Source organism: Dromiciops gliroides, chromosome X (genome assembly GCF_019393635.1).
Source record: "Dromiciops gliroides isolate mDroGli1 chromosome X, mDroGli1.pri, whole genome shotgun sequence".
NCBI lineage: Eukaryota > Metazoa > Chordata > Mammalia > Microbiotheria > Microbiotheriidae > Dromiciops > Dromiciops gliroides.
This window is the reverse complement of record NC_057867.1, coordinates 2,715,535-2,730,720: the sequence shown is the minus strand read 5'-3', so window position 1 is coordinate 2,730,720 and position 15,186 is coordinate 2,715,535. Positions and strand designations below refer to the sequence as shown.

Genomic DNA, 15,186 nt, shown 5'->3' with positions numbered 1-15,186 from the left:
CTCTGCAAAATGAAGGGGCTGAACTAGATGGCCCATGGCCCTCTGTGACCCCTGGGACATCAGCAAACAGGAGCTAAAGCTCTTTAGAGAAGTTTATCAGGAGTCAAAGGATCAGGGTTCAAATCTGGCCCACACAGCTTTGGACAAGTCCTCCGTAAGCCTCAGTTTCCTCACCTGCTTAGAAAAAGCCTCAGTGGGCCAATGAGCCAGGATGGATGGCTGCTCTGTCAAGAGGTGGTCTTTGTATTAATATCCTTAGCAAACACTCACAGCAATGGGCCTTTACAACTTCTGGGAAAGGATTCACAAAAAGCGTGGATTAAAAAAATAAGCATCTATGAAAGAAGAAAGCGTGTGTGTGTGCACGCGCGCACGCGTGCGTGTGCGTGCTCGTGTGTGCGTGTGGGGGGGGTCCAGTCCCTTAGGGCTATACTCCAAGGAAAGAAAAAAGAGGATTTTTTTTTTTATGTTAGAGCCCCAAGGGAGGCATCAAACAAAAGGAAAAAATAATATGCTGGCAGCTGCCCTTAAGAAGGGGAAAGAAGTCTGGTTGAGCAAATGGGAACGTGACCTCAGGTAGGTCAGCACCTCAACAGCCAAGAGAATCTCTGAAATGGGCTCAGCAAGCAATGAAGCCTGCTGGAGTCTCACAAGCTGGATGCCAGGACCACCAGTTAAATTCCACCGAACAAATATCTACCAAGTGCCCAGGATAGAAAGCCTAGAGTGGGGTGAGGGAGCAAAGAGAAAATAACCCCAAGCCTGCACCTGCAGAAAGGACTTACAATGGGAGGTGGGGGAGCTAAATGCCCATGGAGAGGGACAAAGGAGGGAAGGGCAAGGGGGATTCAGAAGTCAAAATCTAGGGGGAAGCCAAAGCAAAGGCTTCAAGGAGGAGGTGACATTAGGACTGTGCCTTTAAGGACTGGCCAGATTTAAAGAGAGACTAGGGAGGAGGGGAGAGCTTGTTCAAAGACAAGGAAGCAGGAAAAGGACACACAAGGGCTATTCAAGGAACAGAGCAATCCAATTTAGCTGGAGCATAAGGTACATGTGGGAAGGCAGAGCAAGCTCACACAAGGAAGGTTGGGACTTAGAAAATGGCGGCAGGCAGGTAGGACTTCAGTGCTGATGCCCTGGGAGGGAAGGGGACCTAACCAAGGTCACACAGATCCCAGACCACCTCCTCAGACTCACAAGGCAGCGCTAGTGCCAGAAGTCTGGCCTGCTGCCCATGGGAGGCAGCAGGGAGCCATTGCCAAAGCCCGAGCAGTGGAGTGCCATGATCAGAGCCGTACATTAAGAGGAGGGATCTGGCCACGGTGTAGAGCCTGGACTAGAGTGCTAGAATTGGAACGATCCAGAAGCCATGACCCAAGATGCTTTCTAGCTGTGGCTCCCTCAGCTCGTTCCTGGCTCAACAGAGGCAGCCGATTGGTGTTATTTATTCTCTTGCATCTCTCCTCCTGAGAGGATCAGCTCTGTGCTACTTTTGCTGACATCTGGTAGCTCTCTCCCTGGACTCAGTGCCCCCTCCATTTCCTTCACGTGCCACTGGGCCATTAGCAGTCAAAAGTCTTCAGGTGGTATCCAGCCCTGCTGCAGCTTACCAATGGGTCACCCTCAGAGCCTCAGCTTTCTCCTCTCTGAAGGAGCCCAGAGGCTGATCCTCTGCTCCTTCAGCACCTCATCCAGTTGAAGAGAAGGGCAATGAAGGCCTAACCCAGGAGGGAGAATCGGCACTACAGGGACTCCTGGGCTTCCAAATCAGAAAACAAGCTCTCCTGTAGTGGCGTGCCACCCGTTTCCAATTGCCCAGCGCCAGAAGCATAGACCTTGTTACTGTGGGCCCAACGTCAGAGAGCAAATCCGAAAACGAGCTGGCTTCCCTGCACGCTCGAGAGCGAACACACTCGAGCACACACTCGAACACACACACACACACACACACACACACGCACACACTCGAGCACACACTCGAACACACACACACACGCACACACTCGAGCACACACTCGAACACACACACGCACACACTCGAGCACACACACACACACACACACACACACACACACACACACACACACACCCCTAACCCTCCCCCCACACACACCCATGGAACCACAGAAACCGTTTCCGTTGAAAGGTGCGGCGTTCGGGCCTTCACGGCCACCTGTTGACCACGGCCGGAGGCCAGCCTCCACGCCAAGGCAGGACGACAAAGACCCCCCCTCAGGGCAGGTCACCCCGGCTCACCCCCTAACCGCCGGGCGCCCTCCATCCGGAGAAGCAATGGGCTAAGGGTTAAGGGCGGCAGCCGCGGGAAGATAAGGGCCGCCCGGGGGCCGCCAGCACCCACCCTTTCAAGGGGGAGTCACCGGGATGGGAGCGAGTCCTGATCTTCATCAAGTCCTCCTCCAACAGGCAACTTGGGCACAGCCCTCGGGGGGCCCCGGGCGCCGCCGCCCCCCCCCCGGAAAGCCCAAGGCTGGGGAAGGTCCCCAGGGCCCAGAGCGCTCCGGGAGCAGGCCCTCGACCAAACCAACGGCCTTCCCTCCAAACGAAAGACCGGCCGCGCACGGGGCGGGGGGGGGGGGGGGGAAGCTGCCCCCTCTACCAAACCAGGCAGGCTGGGGGAGAGGGCTGCCACAGATTGGGCAGCTCCTTCTTCCCCTCCTTGGGTCTTCCCCTCCCAACCCCACCCCAAGCCCCCGGGGCCCGAGCCAAGACTCGGGGAGATCCCGGCGCCGGCCGGGGGTGGGCGCCCGGGGCCAGGCAGCGGCGGAAGCAGCTGTTAGGGACGCGCGGCGGGGAAACTGAGGCCTCCGGCTCTCGGCTCACCTGGTGCGGGCCCCAGGGCCTCGAACTGCGGCCGCGCCCGACGCTACGGCCGGCCCTGCCTCTCTCCGACCGTCCGGCCCGCGCGGGAGGCCGGGGACACAAAGCGGGGAGCGCGGGAGGGGGAGGGGCAGGAGGCGGAGCCGGCGGCAGAAGCGCGAGGGGGCGGGGCCGGGTCAGGGGGCGGGCCACGCCCGCGCCCGCCCCGCCCCCGCCAATCGGCGCCCGCCCCGCCCCACCGAGCGGCACCCGCGGCCCGCCCACGCGCCCGGAGGTGCGCCTCGGGGGCACCTGGGCCTCGGGCGGCCCCCGGGCTCATCAGCCTACACAGCCCCGCCCACCCGCGGGCGAGCACAAAGAGAGCGGGAGGGGCCCGCTTCGGAGAGGAGATCGCATCCCGAGAGCCAGGTGCCCCCCGCAGGCCCCGCCTCCAGGGGGAGCCGTCGCCCTCCCCGCTCGCCCGGAGCATCACCCCCGGCCCCCCCTCCTCCCGCCCCCCCCCCGTCTTGAGTCTCGATCCTTCTCCGCCCCACCCCCAGGCATCCCGAATGTCCGGAAAGTCCCGGGCAGCGTCGGGGAGGAGGGCGGCAGGAAGGGGGGGCAGCCCTCGGGCTTCCTACCTTCGGGTCTGTACTGGGCCACAATGGTGACCGACTGGCCCGCCCGCTTCAGCGCCGCCGCGGCCTGCTCATGAGTGGCATTCCTCAGGTTCACGCCATTCACCTGCCCGGGAAGAGCGGCGGTGAAGCCCCGCCCCTCCCCGGGCGCTCTCTCCCCGCCCCAAGCCAGGGAGGAGGAGGAAGATGGGCAGCCCACCCGTCCGCCCCTCCACCTACGCCGGGCAAAGGTGCAGATGTCAGGAGCCCCCCTCCAGCATTCGGCTCCCCTTTAGCCCTGGTTCTTGGGCCATTCCGCAGGGCTTTTGGCCCTCCACCCCTACCCCGGCTCAGAGATCCCTTCCTTGACAAGTCCCATCATTCCCCTGCCCACTCACGGAGAGAATCCGGTCTCCTCGACGCAGCTCCCCACTCAGATCGGCTGGGCCCCCGGCCAGGATGAAGGACACAAAAATGCCCTCTCCATCTTCTCCACCCACGATGTTGAAGCCCAGGCCCGTGGAGCCCTTGTGCAAAACAATCTTCCGGGGCTCTCTGGGGGCAAGGAACACAGGGATCAGCCCAAGGGGGCTCCTGGGGAGGGGGGTTCTGCACCCTCCCACCAAAGATGCTGTTGCCCTTTCTGGCTCCACCTCCCTCCAAGGGAGGTTTCAGTCCTGCCTCAGCAGGCACCATGCTGATCGCCCACTCCCCCCCCCCCACATCTCGATGCTTCTCAGGTTCTCTGCCCTTCCACCACATTGGTGTGCCCAGGAGGCACGGCCAGGGCAGGGGATAGGGGCTGCGGGTGGCCCAGAGGGAGAGCAACCAGAAGCTGAGCTACCACCTCGGGGAAGGGAAAGTGACCCCGGTCATCTAGGATTCTTTCTTTCCAGGCTCCAAATCGAGGCCCTGGGACCTGAGCACCTATGCACGGCCGAACTGCCATACCCCCCTGCTGTGTGTGGGCTTAGGTGAGGGGCCAGAACAGGAAGTGCTGGGGCACCCCCAGGGGGAATGCACAGGCCAATTGGAGACGGGGCAGGTCTGCCCCCAAACCCTAATGGCTTTGGGAAGCCCTGGGAAAAAGGGCTGGGTAAGCGAGAGTCGTTGGGGGGGGGGGGGTCGGTAGGAATGAGTACGGAGCAAATCTTCCATTGAACCAAAAGCCCAGGACTGGAGCCCCCCCCCCCTCCCCGTCTACCGCCAGTGCCCAAGAACTCCCAGGATCCGAGGCTGCTGGGGTGCTCAGACACCCCGAGTCCCAGCCCTTCTTTGCTGGAGGAGGGAGTGGGGAGGGAGGGGGAAGGTCCTTTGGGGAGACGCTCGGTCAGTGGGGGCGGCCAGACCTGCTCCTACCTGGCGTCCCCTTCGGGCCTCGGGGATTGCGGGGGCCAGGCCCAGTGCTGCTGGGCTCTGGAGGAGGCCGAGACGCCCCCCCAGGCCCCGTGGGGCTCCCCGCAGGTGGAGAGCTGGAGCCATCGGAGCAGGAAGGCCCCCAGGCTTTCCGACCAGGCCCCCTCCTGCTGCTCCTCCACCACCCTTTCCTTGGGCTGCCGCGGCGGCTCCTCATAGTGGCCCCGATCGTCGTCGTCGTCTTCGTCATCGTCGCCCTCCTCCTCCAGCCTGTCGTCCTCGTCGTCCTCCACGTCCTTGTAGCGGTCCTCGAGCCGCTGCTGCTGCAGGCGCTGCTGCCTCTGGCGCTGCCGCTGCTGCCGCCGCCGCTGGTAGTGGTGCAGCCGCTGCTGCTGCAGCTGGCGGTGCTGCTCCTGGAACTGCCGCCGCCGCCGCCGCCGCCGCCGCCGCGCTTCCTCCCCCTCCTCCTCGTTCTGCTGCTGCTCCTCCTCCTCCTCGCCCTCCTCCTCCTCCTCGCCCTCCTCCTCCTCCTCGCCTTCCTCCTCTTCTTCCTCCTCCTCTTCCTCGCCCTCCTCCTCCTCCTCTTCGTCTGGGCGCTCCTGCTCTTCCCCCTCCTCCTCCTCCTCTTCCTCCTCCTCCTCTTCCCCCACCTCGGCCTCGTCCTCGGCCTCGGCCTCGTCCTCGTCCCCGTCCTCCCACCCGGGCTGCAGAGGCCGGGCCGTCGCCGAGGATCTCCACACGGCCTCCCAAGCCAGGCCCCGGGCAGGGTCCCCCGACGCCAAGGCCGCCTTGTCCGGCGGCTCCTCCCATGGTGGCGTCGGTCCTGGACTCATGGCCCCGCCGACGAGAGCCGCTGCCCCTCGGCCCCTGGCCCCGCGACCCCTCGGCGGCCCCTCCTCAGCGCGAGCGCCCGACCTGCCTCTGGGCCGAGGCTAGTCGCTCGCCCCACCTCACGTGCCTCAGGCGCCAAGAGGCGCCGGGAGCTGTCCCAGAGCGCGAGCCCCCGGCAGTGCGCGCGCCACAGCCGGGGGGAGGGGGTGTCTAACTGCCTGGAGGCGCTGGGCGGGGGGGGGGGGGGGGACGAAACTGCCACAGAGCTCGAGACTCCAAGCACTGCCTCAATATGGGGGGGGGGGGGGGCGAAACTGCCACAGAGCTCGAGACTCCAAGCACTGCCTCAATATGGGGGGGGGGGGGCGAAACTGCCACAGAGCTCGAGACTCCAAGCACTGCCTCAATATGGGGGGGGGGGGGGCGAAACTGCCACAGAGCTCGAGACTCCAAGCACTGCCTCAATGGGGGGGGGGGCGAAACTGCCACAGAGCTCGAGACTCCAAGCACTGCCTCAATGGGGGGGGGGGGCGAAACTGCCACAGAGCTCGAGACTCCAAACACCTCCTCAATGGGGGGGGGGGACAGGGATGAACGATGAACTACCACGGAGCGCAAGGCTCTACGAACGGGGTGGGGGGGGCGAAACTGCCACAGAGCTCGAGACTCCAAGCACTGCCTCAATGGGGGGGGCAGGAATGAACTGGGGGGGGTGACTATCACAGAGGTCGAGACTCCAAGCACCTCCTCAATGGGGGGGGGCGGCAACTACCCAAACTGCCACAGATCTCGAGGACCCCAGGGCCATCTTGACATTTTACGGAAGGTCCTGAAATGACCATGGAGCATGAAACCCCCACCTCAACATGGGGGAGGGGGCGTATTTGCTGCAGGGCTCGAGGCCTCTGAGAACTTATCCTAAGACTCAATGACTTTCTCGGTTTTGTAATTGCCCCCCCCCATTCCCTGACATTAGCATTCTAGGGAGAGGGAGCCAGACCAAGGGTCTTCTCCCCACTCCTCTCTTCACTGCTGAAGCCCAACCCTGAAACAAATTGTGGCTGTGCGCAGAGGACCCCACACACATGCGCACCTCTTCCTACCCACTTAGGATTTTCTCCTTGAAGGGTGGGCTAGGGGGGCAGCAGGAAGATGAAGGGAGGGAAGAGAGAACAGATCACCTAGATCCTAGTGCTGTCAGGGCAGGAAGAGACCTCCCAGGCCATCTAGTGCGACCTCTGATTTGGCAGAAGAGGAAGCTGAGGCACACGGACAGGGAGACACTTGCCCAAGACCACACAGTCCCCAAGGAAGAACAGAGCTAGACTGGAGCTTGTTCTCCTAATCCAATACTCTTTCTACCAAGAGAAAAGGGAAAGGGAAGAAGAAAGCAGAGGGGAGAAAAGAAGAAAGAGAAGAGAGGAAGGGGAGAAGGTGACTAGCGAGGGGGGAGGGAGAACAATGATGGAGAGCTAGAAGGCAGAGAGAGGAGGGATGGGACTCCAGAGTCAGAGGGCCAAGGAACTTTGAGTGAAGAAAGAGGGGCAGCTAGGTGGCGCAGTGGATAAAGCACCGGCCCTGGAGTCAGGAGGACCTGAGTTCAAATCCGACCTCAGACACTTGACACTAGTTGTGTGACCCTGGGCAAGTCACTTAACCCTCATTGCCAAAAAAAAAAATCAAATGTTGAAAACTATCTCTACAGGTAATGAGAGAGTGAAGAAAGAAAATGGGAAAAAGAAGAACAGGAGTGAAGAAGGTGGGTGGAGGGAGGGACAAGGGGGGCTAACCTGAACCTTGTCTTCACTCTCCAACCAAATGACCCAGTAGGTGGCTGCCCCCACTAGACCCTGCCGTCCCAGCCTCTGCAGCACCTCCAACTCACCAAAGGTAGGATGGGTCCCAGAGGTTCTTACCTGGTGAAGTCCTCCTCACCCAACATGTGCCGAGGGATGGGGGAGTAGCGGGCTGGGGGAACTTGGGGAGGAGCCGGATAGCTGACCTTGCTCTCCACAGCTCCTAGATATCCCAGGCCGGAGTTATGGCTTATGTGGTTGTCAGCCAAGGCAGAGAAAGCTGGAGCAGGGGAAGGGAGAGAAGAGTCAGGGACTGTCGTCCCCCCAGATTCTCTCCAGCAGCCTCCCTCTGCCCTCAACCTCAGCATTCTTCAGCCTTTTTCCTACCCCCACCCAACTCCCAGGGTCCTTCCAAGCCCGGATCTGATGATCTCATCAGATTGCAGTCTCCAAAGAAAGGGGAACATGCCTTGGGATAGGGCTCAGGCCAGGTGGGTACGTACTGCTGGCATAGTCAGGTGGTGCATACATGTCGTTCAGGTGTACACTGCCTGGTTTGGCCACCTTTAGATACACCATATCAGATGTATTTTTCAGGGATGCCACGGCTTCCTCATGCCGAACATCCTGCAGGTTGGTATTGTTCACCTGGATGGGCAGAGGGGGTAGGGCTGGCACACAGTAGGATGGGGGGGGAGGCTGGCCTCTGCCGAGTAGAGGGCCCAAGGAGTCCTGCTTCTTTGTCGAGGTGAGGGGAGAATAATGGACCCTTGTAGCTATGGCATTTTGCAGGGAGCTTGTCTGGAGAGTACCCCTGGTACCTAGCCAATGCTGGGGCTTGAACTTAGAACAGTTGGGACTCCGTGCCTTGTGAGGTTCCTTCCAACTCAAAACCTACTACTGTCCCATGACCTAAGTAAAAGTGGAGTCTGGGGCTGGGGGTGCAGCTAGGTGGCGCAGTGGATAAAGCACCGGCCCTGGATTCAGGAGGACCTGAGTTCAAATCTGGCCTCAGACACTTAACACTGTGTGACCCTGGGCAAGTCACTTAATCCTCATTGCCCCAGCAAAAAAAAAAAAAAAAAGGTGAATCTCCCAAATGTGAATTACAGTACAAGTGTAGCAGACAGTTGAGGAAGGGGCCCCTGGACAGTGGAGCCCCGCCCCAAACACCCTGGATGGAATTCTTGGATGGGGAGAGTTCTCTCTGAGACTGTCTCCACTATACTGGATCACTCCCCCATTAGAGTAATAGAGAGGCCAGGGCTAACCACACCTCCTCCAACCCACCCCCACATTGTCCAGAAGGGGGGCAGGGTCTCACCGCCAACAGCCGGTCCCCAATCTGCAATCGTCCATCCTTCTGGGCAGCGCCTCCCTCGATGATTTTTGTGATGTAAATACTATTGTCTCCAGGGATGTGCTGGTTCCCGATACCACCTGCGATGCTAAAGCCCAAGCCTGGAGCAAGAGAGGACCAGGAGACAGCAAGTGGGGGAGGGGGGGAGGGGGAGAGAGGCCGAGATTTTATTGCTACCCCAGGCTGCCCCAGGCTACCCCAGGCTACCCCAGGCTACCCCAGGCTACCCCAGGCTGCCCCAGGCTACCCCAGGCTACCCCAGGCTACCCCAGGCTGCCCCAGGCTACCCCAGGCTGCCCATCCCCCTTGCCTGTATCCCCAGGCTGAACACTGGGCCGAGTCTACAGGGGTCAGCGCACCTTTGGGCCCCTTGAGCAGGTTGACCTCCACCACAGTCTCAGGCGGCGGCTGCCTCCTTCTGACCACCAGGCGAACGACCGGGCCGGCCTCCTTGAGGGCTTCCACAGCCCTGCTGTGGAGCACGTCGGAGACGTCCACCTCATTCACCCTCAGCACGCAGTCATTCACCCTGCAGAGGGCCCCATGGAACACTTCATCACCAGAAGCACTTTCTGCCCTACCACGCCATGGGCCTCACAACAGGCCCGTTGAGCAGTTCATGCAGGTATTATTCTCCCATTCATAACCAAGGAAGATAAAAGAAGGGAAGCAATTCGCCCCAGTTCACACAACTAAATTAAGCTAGAGAGCTAGGACCTACGACTTGGTCTTCTGATTCCTAGCCCACCATGCTCTGGGAACACGTCAGTGCAGTCACTGAGGGCCATGCTACCTGGCTACCTTCCTACCTCTCTGTGGGGCCGTGGGAGTGGGCGACACACTGGCCACAGCAGGCTAGATTGAAGTGGGGGGCACCATCCCCGAACATCTCCTATCTCTGCTGACACCCACCCCCCCTCCTCCGCAACTCACCCTAGCCTCCCATCCATGGCAGCTGCCCCGCCTGGGATGATCTTGGTAATGAAGATGCCAGGGTCCTCGGGGATGTGCGGGTTGTCAATTCCCCCTGCAATGCTGAAGCCCAGGCCTGAGTTCCCCTGTAGGGGTTAGGGAGAGATAAGCCAGTCTGCTCAAGTAGAAAATGAAGAAAAGGATTCCTGAGCTCTCTCTTCCCCGCCCCTTCCTGGGACCGGGCCTCCCAGGTAGTAGTCAGGAAGGTGTGGGGCGGGAGGGAGAGGGTCAAACGCTAGCTGGAGCTGCATGAGCGGCAACACAGCCTATATCCATCCCCACACATCTGCACTATGCAAACATTCCTGCTCCCTGCCTTCAACCAGTGGACTAAATCTGGGGAGCTTCTCAGAGGACAGATTGGCCCCATGGCCAATGAGTAGGATTCTAGGGCCATTGAGCCTGCTTCTCTCCTCTGGAAGTGAGATTCCCAACGCCACGGCTGAGAAGGGAGAGGGCTCCTGGGCCTTCCTTTGGGGAGTTGGAGGCAGGAGATAGGAGAAGACAGGGGAAGAGAACTTTGTGCTTCATCTAGAACTCACCCTGGAGCTCTTATTCCTGACCTGGATTCCTAGCCCCCAGGCCCTCCAGTGTCTCATGCTGTGGTACCAGTTTCCCCATCCTCTTCCTGGTGGCCCTACTGCAACCCTTTCCATAGTAACCTCAGGCATGGACATGAGCCTGAACCCCCTTTCCTCTCAAGGGTCTCCTTCCCCTGTGTCTTGGCTGCTGCCCCTGCCTGTCTGCTCCCTGAATGCGGACTTACCCTTTCCAGCACAATCTCCTCATATTTGAACATCCCATCGCTACCATTTACCTGGGGAGAGACACATACAGTTCCTCAAGTGCCTTCCTGTTCTCCCATCCTCCCACCCACCCATCATCCTGCCTTCCCAACCTCCCACCTCCCCTCCCCTTCCCAGAGCAGAAGAGCCAAAATCCACCCGGGGGTGGGGTGGGGGGTGGGGGGAGACTCTTCTGAAAGATGGAACTGGCTGGCGATTTAATCCACTCCGTACTCTCTCTACCGCAGAGGGTGGACACACACGCACACGCACACGCACACGCACACGCACACGCGTGCACACGCCCACCCCTCTCAGAGTCAGTACTAGCTCGGGAGGGGACTTGGCTAGAGTAGCCTCCTCAGCTTGGGATGGAAGGGCACACTCACCGAGAGACTCGGCTCTAGGGTCTCTGCATTCACCAGGATGGGCGCAGGGCTGGCCTAAGGGCAGAGACAGCATGGCAGGAGAAGGGCACGAGCCCCGTAGCCTTTGCTGCTTTCTCTTTTCCCTTTCTCCCCCAGCCAACTGTCCCTAGACCCGCCAAGGCTCTTCCCCGCCAGAACTAGCTATGGTGTCCGTTCAGGAAAGCATCCCCTCATCCCTTCCCCCCCCCCCCCCCGCCCGGGGCTCCAGACCCCTGAGCTCGTGCTGCTCCAGCCCAGCCGGTTCCCACTGCCTGGACCGATTCTCAGCTCAGACAGCCCTGCTTCCTCGAAAGGGCTAGGACTAGGTAGAAGGGAGGACAGGAGGGGGATCCCACTCCCACACAAGGGAGATGCCGAGGCCACACGGCACTGCTGCTAATAAAGAGCAAGCATCCTTCAGGGAGAGTAGCTTGGGGAGCCAGGAGTGGGGCCCCACAGAACAAAAAGCCAACTTGTCATTTGCGAGATGGCTAGACAAACAGACAGATGACAGACAGACAGACAGACAACAGACAGACAGACAGACACCACACAGAGCGAGCACCATCACACGCCCGGCCATTTCTCCGATGAGAACGCCTCCTGGATAGACAGACAGTCGGCTCCCCACCCCCGCCAGTGCCAGCTCTCGCCCCCATACCTCCTCCCAGCCTTTTTCCCCAGGTCCTAACAACCCTCACACTTCGGATCAGCCGAAGGAGACCGGCATTCCCTGAAGCAGCAGTATGGCTAGTAGAAAATGGGAGGGGGTGGGAGAGGCGAGAGGAGGGAGGGACGGGGGAGGGAGGACAGTCCTCCCCCTCCCCCACACTGGGGCCTAACTGCCTCCCCACACCCTTATTCTCCTCTGTTCTGCCTCAGTGGGGACTGAAAAGGGGATCCAAACCCCCAGCTTCTTCCCGGTTCTCCACCTCAGCTGTTGATGAGCATCTCCTTCTGGCTCTACCATCCCCAACCTCTTAGCTTCCTAACACTGCCCACCATCAGGGCACAGATTCCGTTATCCAGAGAAAGACAAACATACATCGACATAGAGGCAGATAGAGGCACATGCAACCTGAGCACGTGTGCGTAGACATGCCATCCCTCCCAAGTCTTTGGTCAGATATGACAGGTTAACCTGGTACTACCCCCCCCCATTTCTCACTGCAACTGAGCTTCAGGTGAAATGTGTGTGTGTGGGGGGAGGAATTCCAATCTACCCCTATCCCACAATCCCTGGCTTGGATGCTCACAGGCAGGTCCGGCTTCCAGGCAGGGCAGGGCATGAGGAGGAAGAGGATGAGGAGGAGGAGGAAGAGGGGGAGGAGGAGGAAAGGAGGAAGAGGGGGAGGAGGAAGAGGGGGAGGAGGAGGAAAGGAGGAAGAGGGGGAGGAGGAAGAGGAGGAAGAGGAGGAGGAAAGGAGGAAGAGGGGGAGGAGGAAGAGGAGGAAGAGGAGGAGGAAAGGAGGAAGAGGGGGAGGAGGAAGAGGGGGAGGAGGAGGAGGAAAGGAGGAAGAGGGGGAGGAGGAAGAGGAGGAAGAGGAGGAGGAAAGGAGGAAGAGGGGGAGGAGGAAGAGGGGGAAGAGGAAGAGGAGGGAGAGGGGGAGGAGGAAGAGGAGGAGGAGGAAGAGGAGGAAGAGGGGAAGGAGGAGGAGGAAGAGGGGGAGGTGGAGGAGGGGGAGGAGGAGGGGGAGGGGCTAAAGGGCCTTGGGACTAGCAGGGTTAAGTGGAGGATGAAGGGTCAAAGGTAAAAAGACAGGAGGCTGGAGGCTGGAATGAATAACTCGAGAGCTGGCCAGATTGACCAGCTAGACAGAAGCTTGCCTTCCTTGATGAGTTCCGATCCCTCCTGGAGAACAGAGGGGCCCAGAGAATGAACAGCCATCGAGCTGGAGCCAAGGGAGCCATTAGCCACCACCCCACCCCACCCCACCCCAAGTTCCCCCTCCTCTTCTTCCTGAGGGCTTTAGCCCCAGAGCTGCCAGCAGAGATGGACATCCACCCCCTTCCTCCCACCATGCCTGGCATGCCAGGGCCCTGGTTCCGCCGGCCCAGACTCCATTTTGCTGCCTCACACACATGCTCCTTCCATTTTCTAAGCTGGCGGCTAGGCTGGGAGGAGAAGCCGGGGTTGTGCCCGGCACCCAGGGAGCTGGCAAGCAATATCAAGTCAGGGGTAGAGGGAGACACAGTTCCAATCCATCTGGAAGCATCACAGGGTGGGACACGCCACACTGGGGCAGCTTCCGAGCCCTCTGCCTTAGGCTAGGCACCATGCCTATGGTGTGCCCAAAGAACAAGCTTGCCCCAGTTGTCCCCCCACCATTGCCCTTGTCCTTCCCCCACCCCCTACTTTAGAGACCGAGCCGCTGTTCCGGAGACAAAGGAGACAGCAGAGAGGCCCGCCGGAACATCTCGGACAATAGAATCTATCCATCTGCCCACCTCTGCCGGTCCAGGCAACAGGGCATTACTCCTGATCTGTCTGTCCCCTGAACCCTGGAGGTGTCACTTACCTCCTGTCCCTCCCCTGCCCACCAAACTGCTCACGGCAGGCAGACCACACACACACACACACACACACACACACACACACAGTATCCATGCTAGCAGACACATGCATTTAGACATAAGAGCCTATATAAGCACACTATGCAGAAATACACCCACACACATCTACACACACACACACACACACACACACACACACACACACACAAAGAGACCTGTACAGAGATAGCTCATAGGCATCTAGAGACATGAACATAAGGCACATGGAAATCCATATAATTCCCTTTCTCCCACACATACACATACATGATTTCACTCCGATACACAGAGAAACCCACAATCCTTCTTCTCCCCTAGAGACACGTCTCCCCCAACCCCCCCCCCCAAACATATATATACATAGAGGAAAAAAATCTCATGCCCAAACTCAGGGAGTTCTCGCCCTCACACACGGTCCCCGATATGTTCCCCGAATGTTCACACACACACACACACACACACACACACACACACACACACACACAGAGTCCCTTCTCCCCAGCTGCATTGATATTTTCTCTGAATCTTCAAAGCCTGGGCCCTAGTTCCTTCACGCTGCCATCTTCAGTACCCCAACCCCACAATTCCCTGAGCACCCCCCTCCAAACCTCCCCTATCCCCTGATCCATACCTGTTCATACCAGTCACGGTTGGTGCAGGTGCACTCGGGCCACCAGCCGGGGCCACTGCCATTGAGTTTGGGGGTGCTCTTGCCTGGGCCAGGTTTAGGGGTCACAGGCCCCACATCCCGGCCTGTGGGGATGAGTTTGGCTTTGGTTCGAGGGGTGGGGGCAGCCCCTGCCTGGGAGGGCAGGGTCTGGGAGCTGTAGCCCCCATATCCCCCACTGCTCCCATTTCCACCTCCTCCTCCGTAGGGGTCGGCCACCTGCCAGTCCCCATAGCCAGGTGGTTCGAGGCGCCTGAGAGCAGCCAGGCGTGTCACCTCGTAGCACTCCGGGCACTTGCAGCAATGGTGGTGTTTGTGCATGGCACTTGCCCCTGCTGCTCGGCTCCCCCAACCTCCAGCTACTTCTACCCCACCGGGCTCCCGGGCACAATCACAGGGCTCTGGCCAGGCAGGAGGGGGAACCCGGGGGGGAGCTCGGGCTGAGCGGGGCCTGGGGCCGGGCGGACGTCCTGGGGCCTCTGCCCCAACGCTGCCCCGACCCCACGGCTCCCCCTCCAGCACTGGTGGCTCCGTGTCGCCCGTGGTGGCTCCTGGGCCCAGGCCCAGAGGTGGCTAGGGGGAGGGACCAGGGGGAAGGGAAGGCTGGCTACTGAGAGGACCGCGCCTGCTCTGGTCCCCAGGATGGAGCCGAGTGGAGTCAAGAGCATCTCTCCCTGGCTCCCAGAGCAGTTGCTCTCAGCCAATCAGCGTGCAGATCCAGGCAGAGGCAGCAGCAGCAGCAGGAATGCTAAACAGCGGCTCCTTAAAGAGACAGAGGCACCTGCCACTACCCGTCCCCCCCCCCTCCCCCTGTACAGGCCCCCCCTTCCCCCTCATTCTCCTAGCCCAGCTCCTAAAATTTGGGGAGAGAGCCCACTTGGAAGAAGGACCCGTGTTGAGACTGATGCCCGAGCTGCTCTAGTCAATGGTTTCCAACCCTTTGTCCCCCCAACCCATCGGCAGTATCCATGCCCACTGCTCTTTAGGACGAAGCTTGCCAAGTCCACAGGGAAAGAGATGAGGGG

General features: G+C 60.2%; 1 protein-coding gene across 4 annotated transcripts in view; it reads right to left on the bottom strand.

Annotated features, from left to right (window-relative positions):
• DLG3 (discs large MAGUK scaffold protein 3) overlaps positions 1-14,832 on the bottom strand; it is an 82,904-nt gene extending 68,072 nt beyond the window's left edge. For 3 of the 4 annotated variants that reach the window (XM_043974004.1, XM_043974005.1, XM_043974006.1), the window contains exons 1-10: positions 14,126-14,832; positions 10,924-10,977; positions 10,516-10,566; positions 9,711-9,835; positions 9,137-9,306; positions 8,742-8,878; positions 7,921-8,065; positions 7,538-7,697; positions 3,833-3,989; positions 3,459-3,561 (exon numbers count right to left, since the gene is read on the bottom strand). In XM_043974004.1, coding sequence (XP_043829939.1) covers positions 3,459-3,561; positions 3,833-3,989; positions 7,538-7,697; positions 7,921-8,065; positions 8,742-8,878; positions 9,137-9,306; positions 9,711-9,835; positions 10,516-10,566; positions 10,924-10,977; positions 14,126-14,482 — 1,459 coding nt within the window. In that variant the 5' untranslated portion in view covers positions 14,483-14,832. Of the gene's footprint in view, positions 1-3,458; positions 3,562-3,832; positions 3,990-4,793; positions 5,048-7,537; positions 7,698-7,920; positions 8,066-8,741; positions 8,879-9,136; positions 9,307-9,710; positions 9,836-10,515; positions 10,567-10,923; positions 10,978-14,125 lie in introns of those variants that run through there. The other variant, XM_043974007.1, reaches the window with a different exon arrangement.
• Between the last annotated feature and the right edge of the window lie 354 nt (positions 14,833-15,186).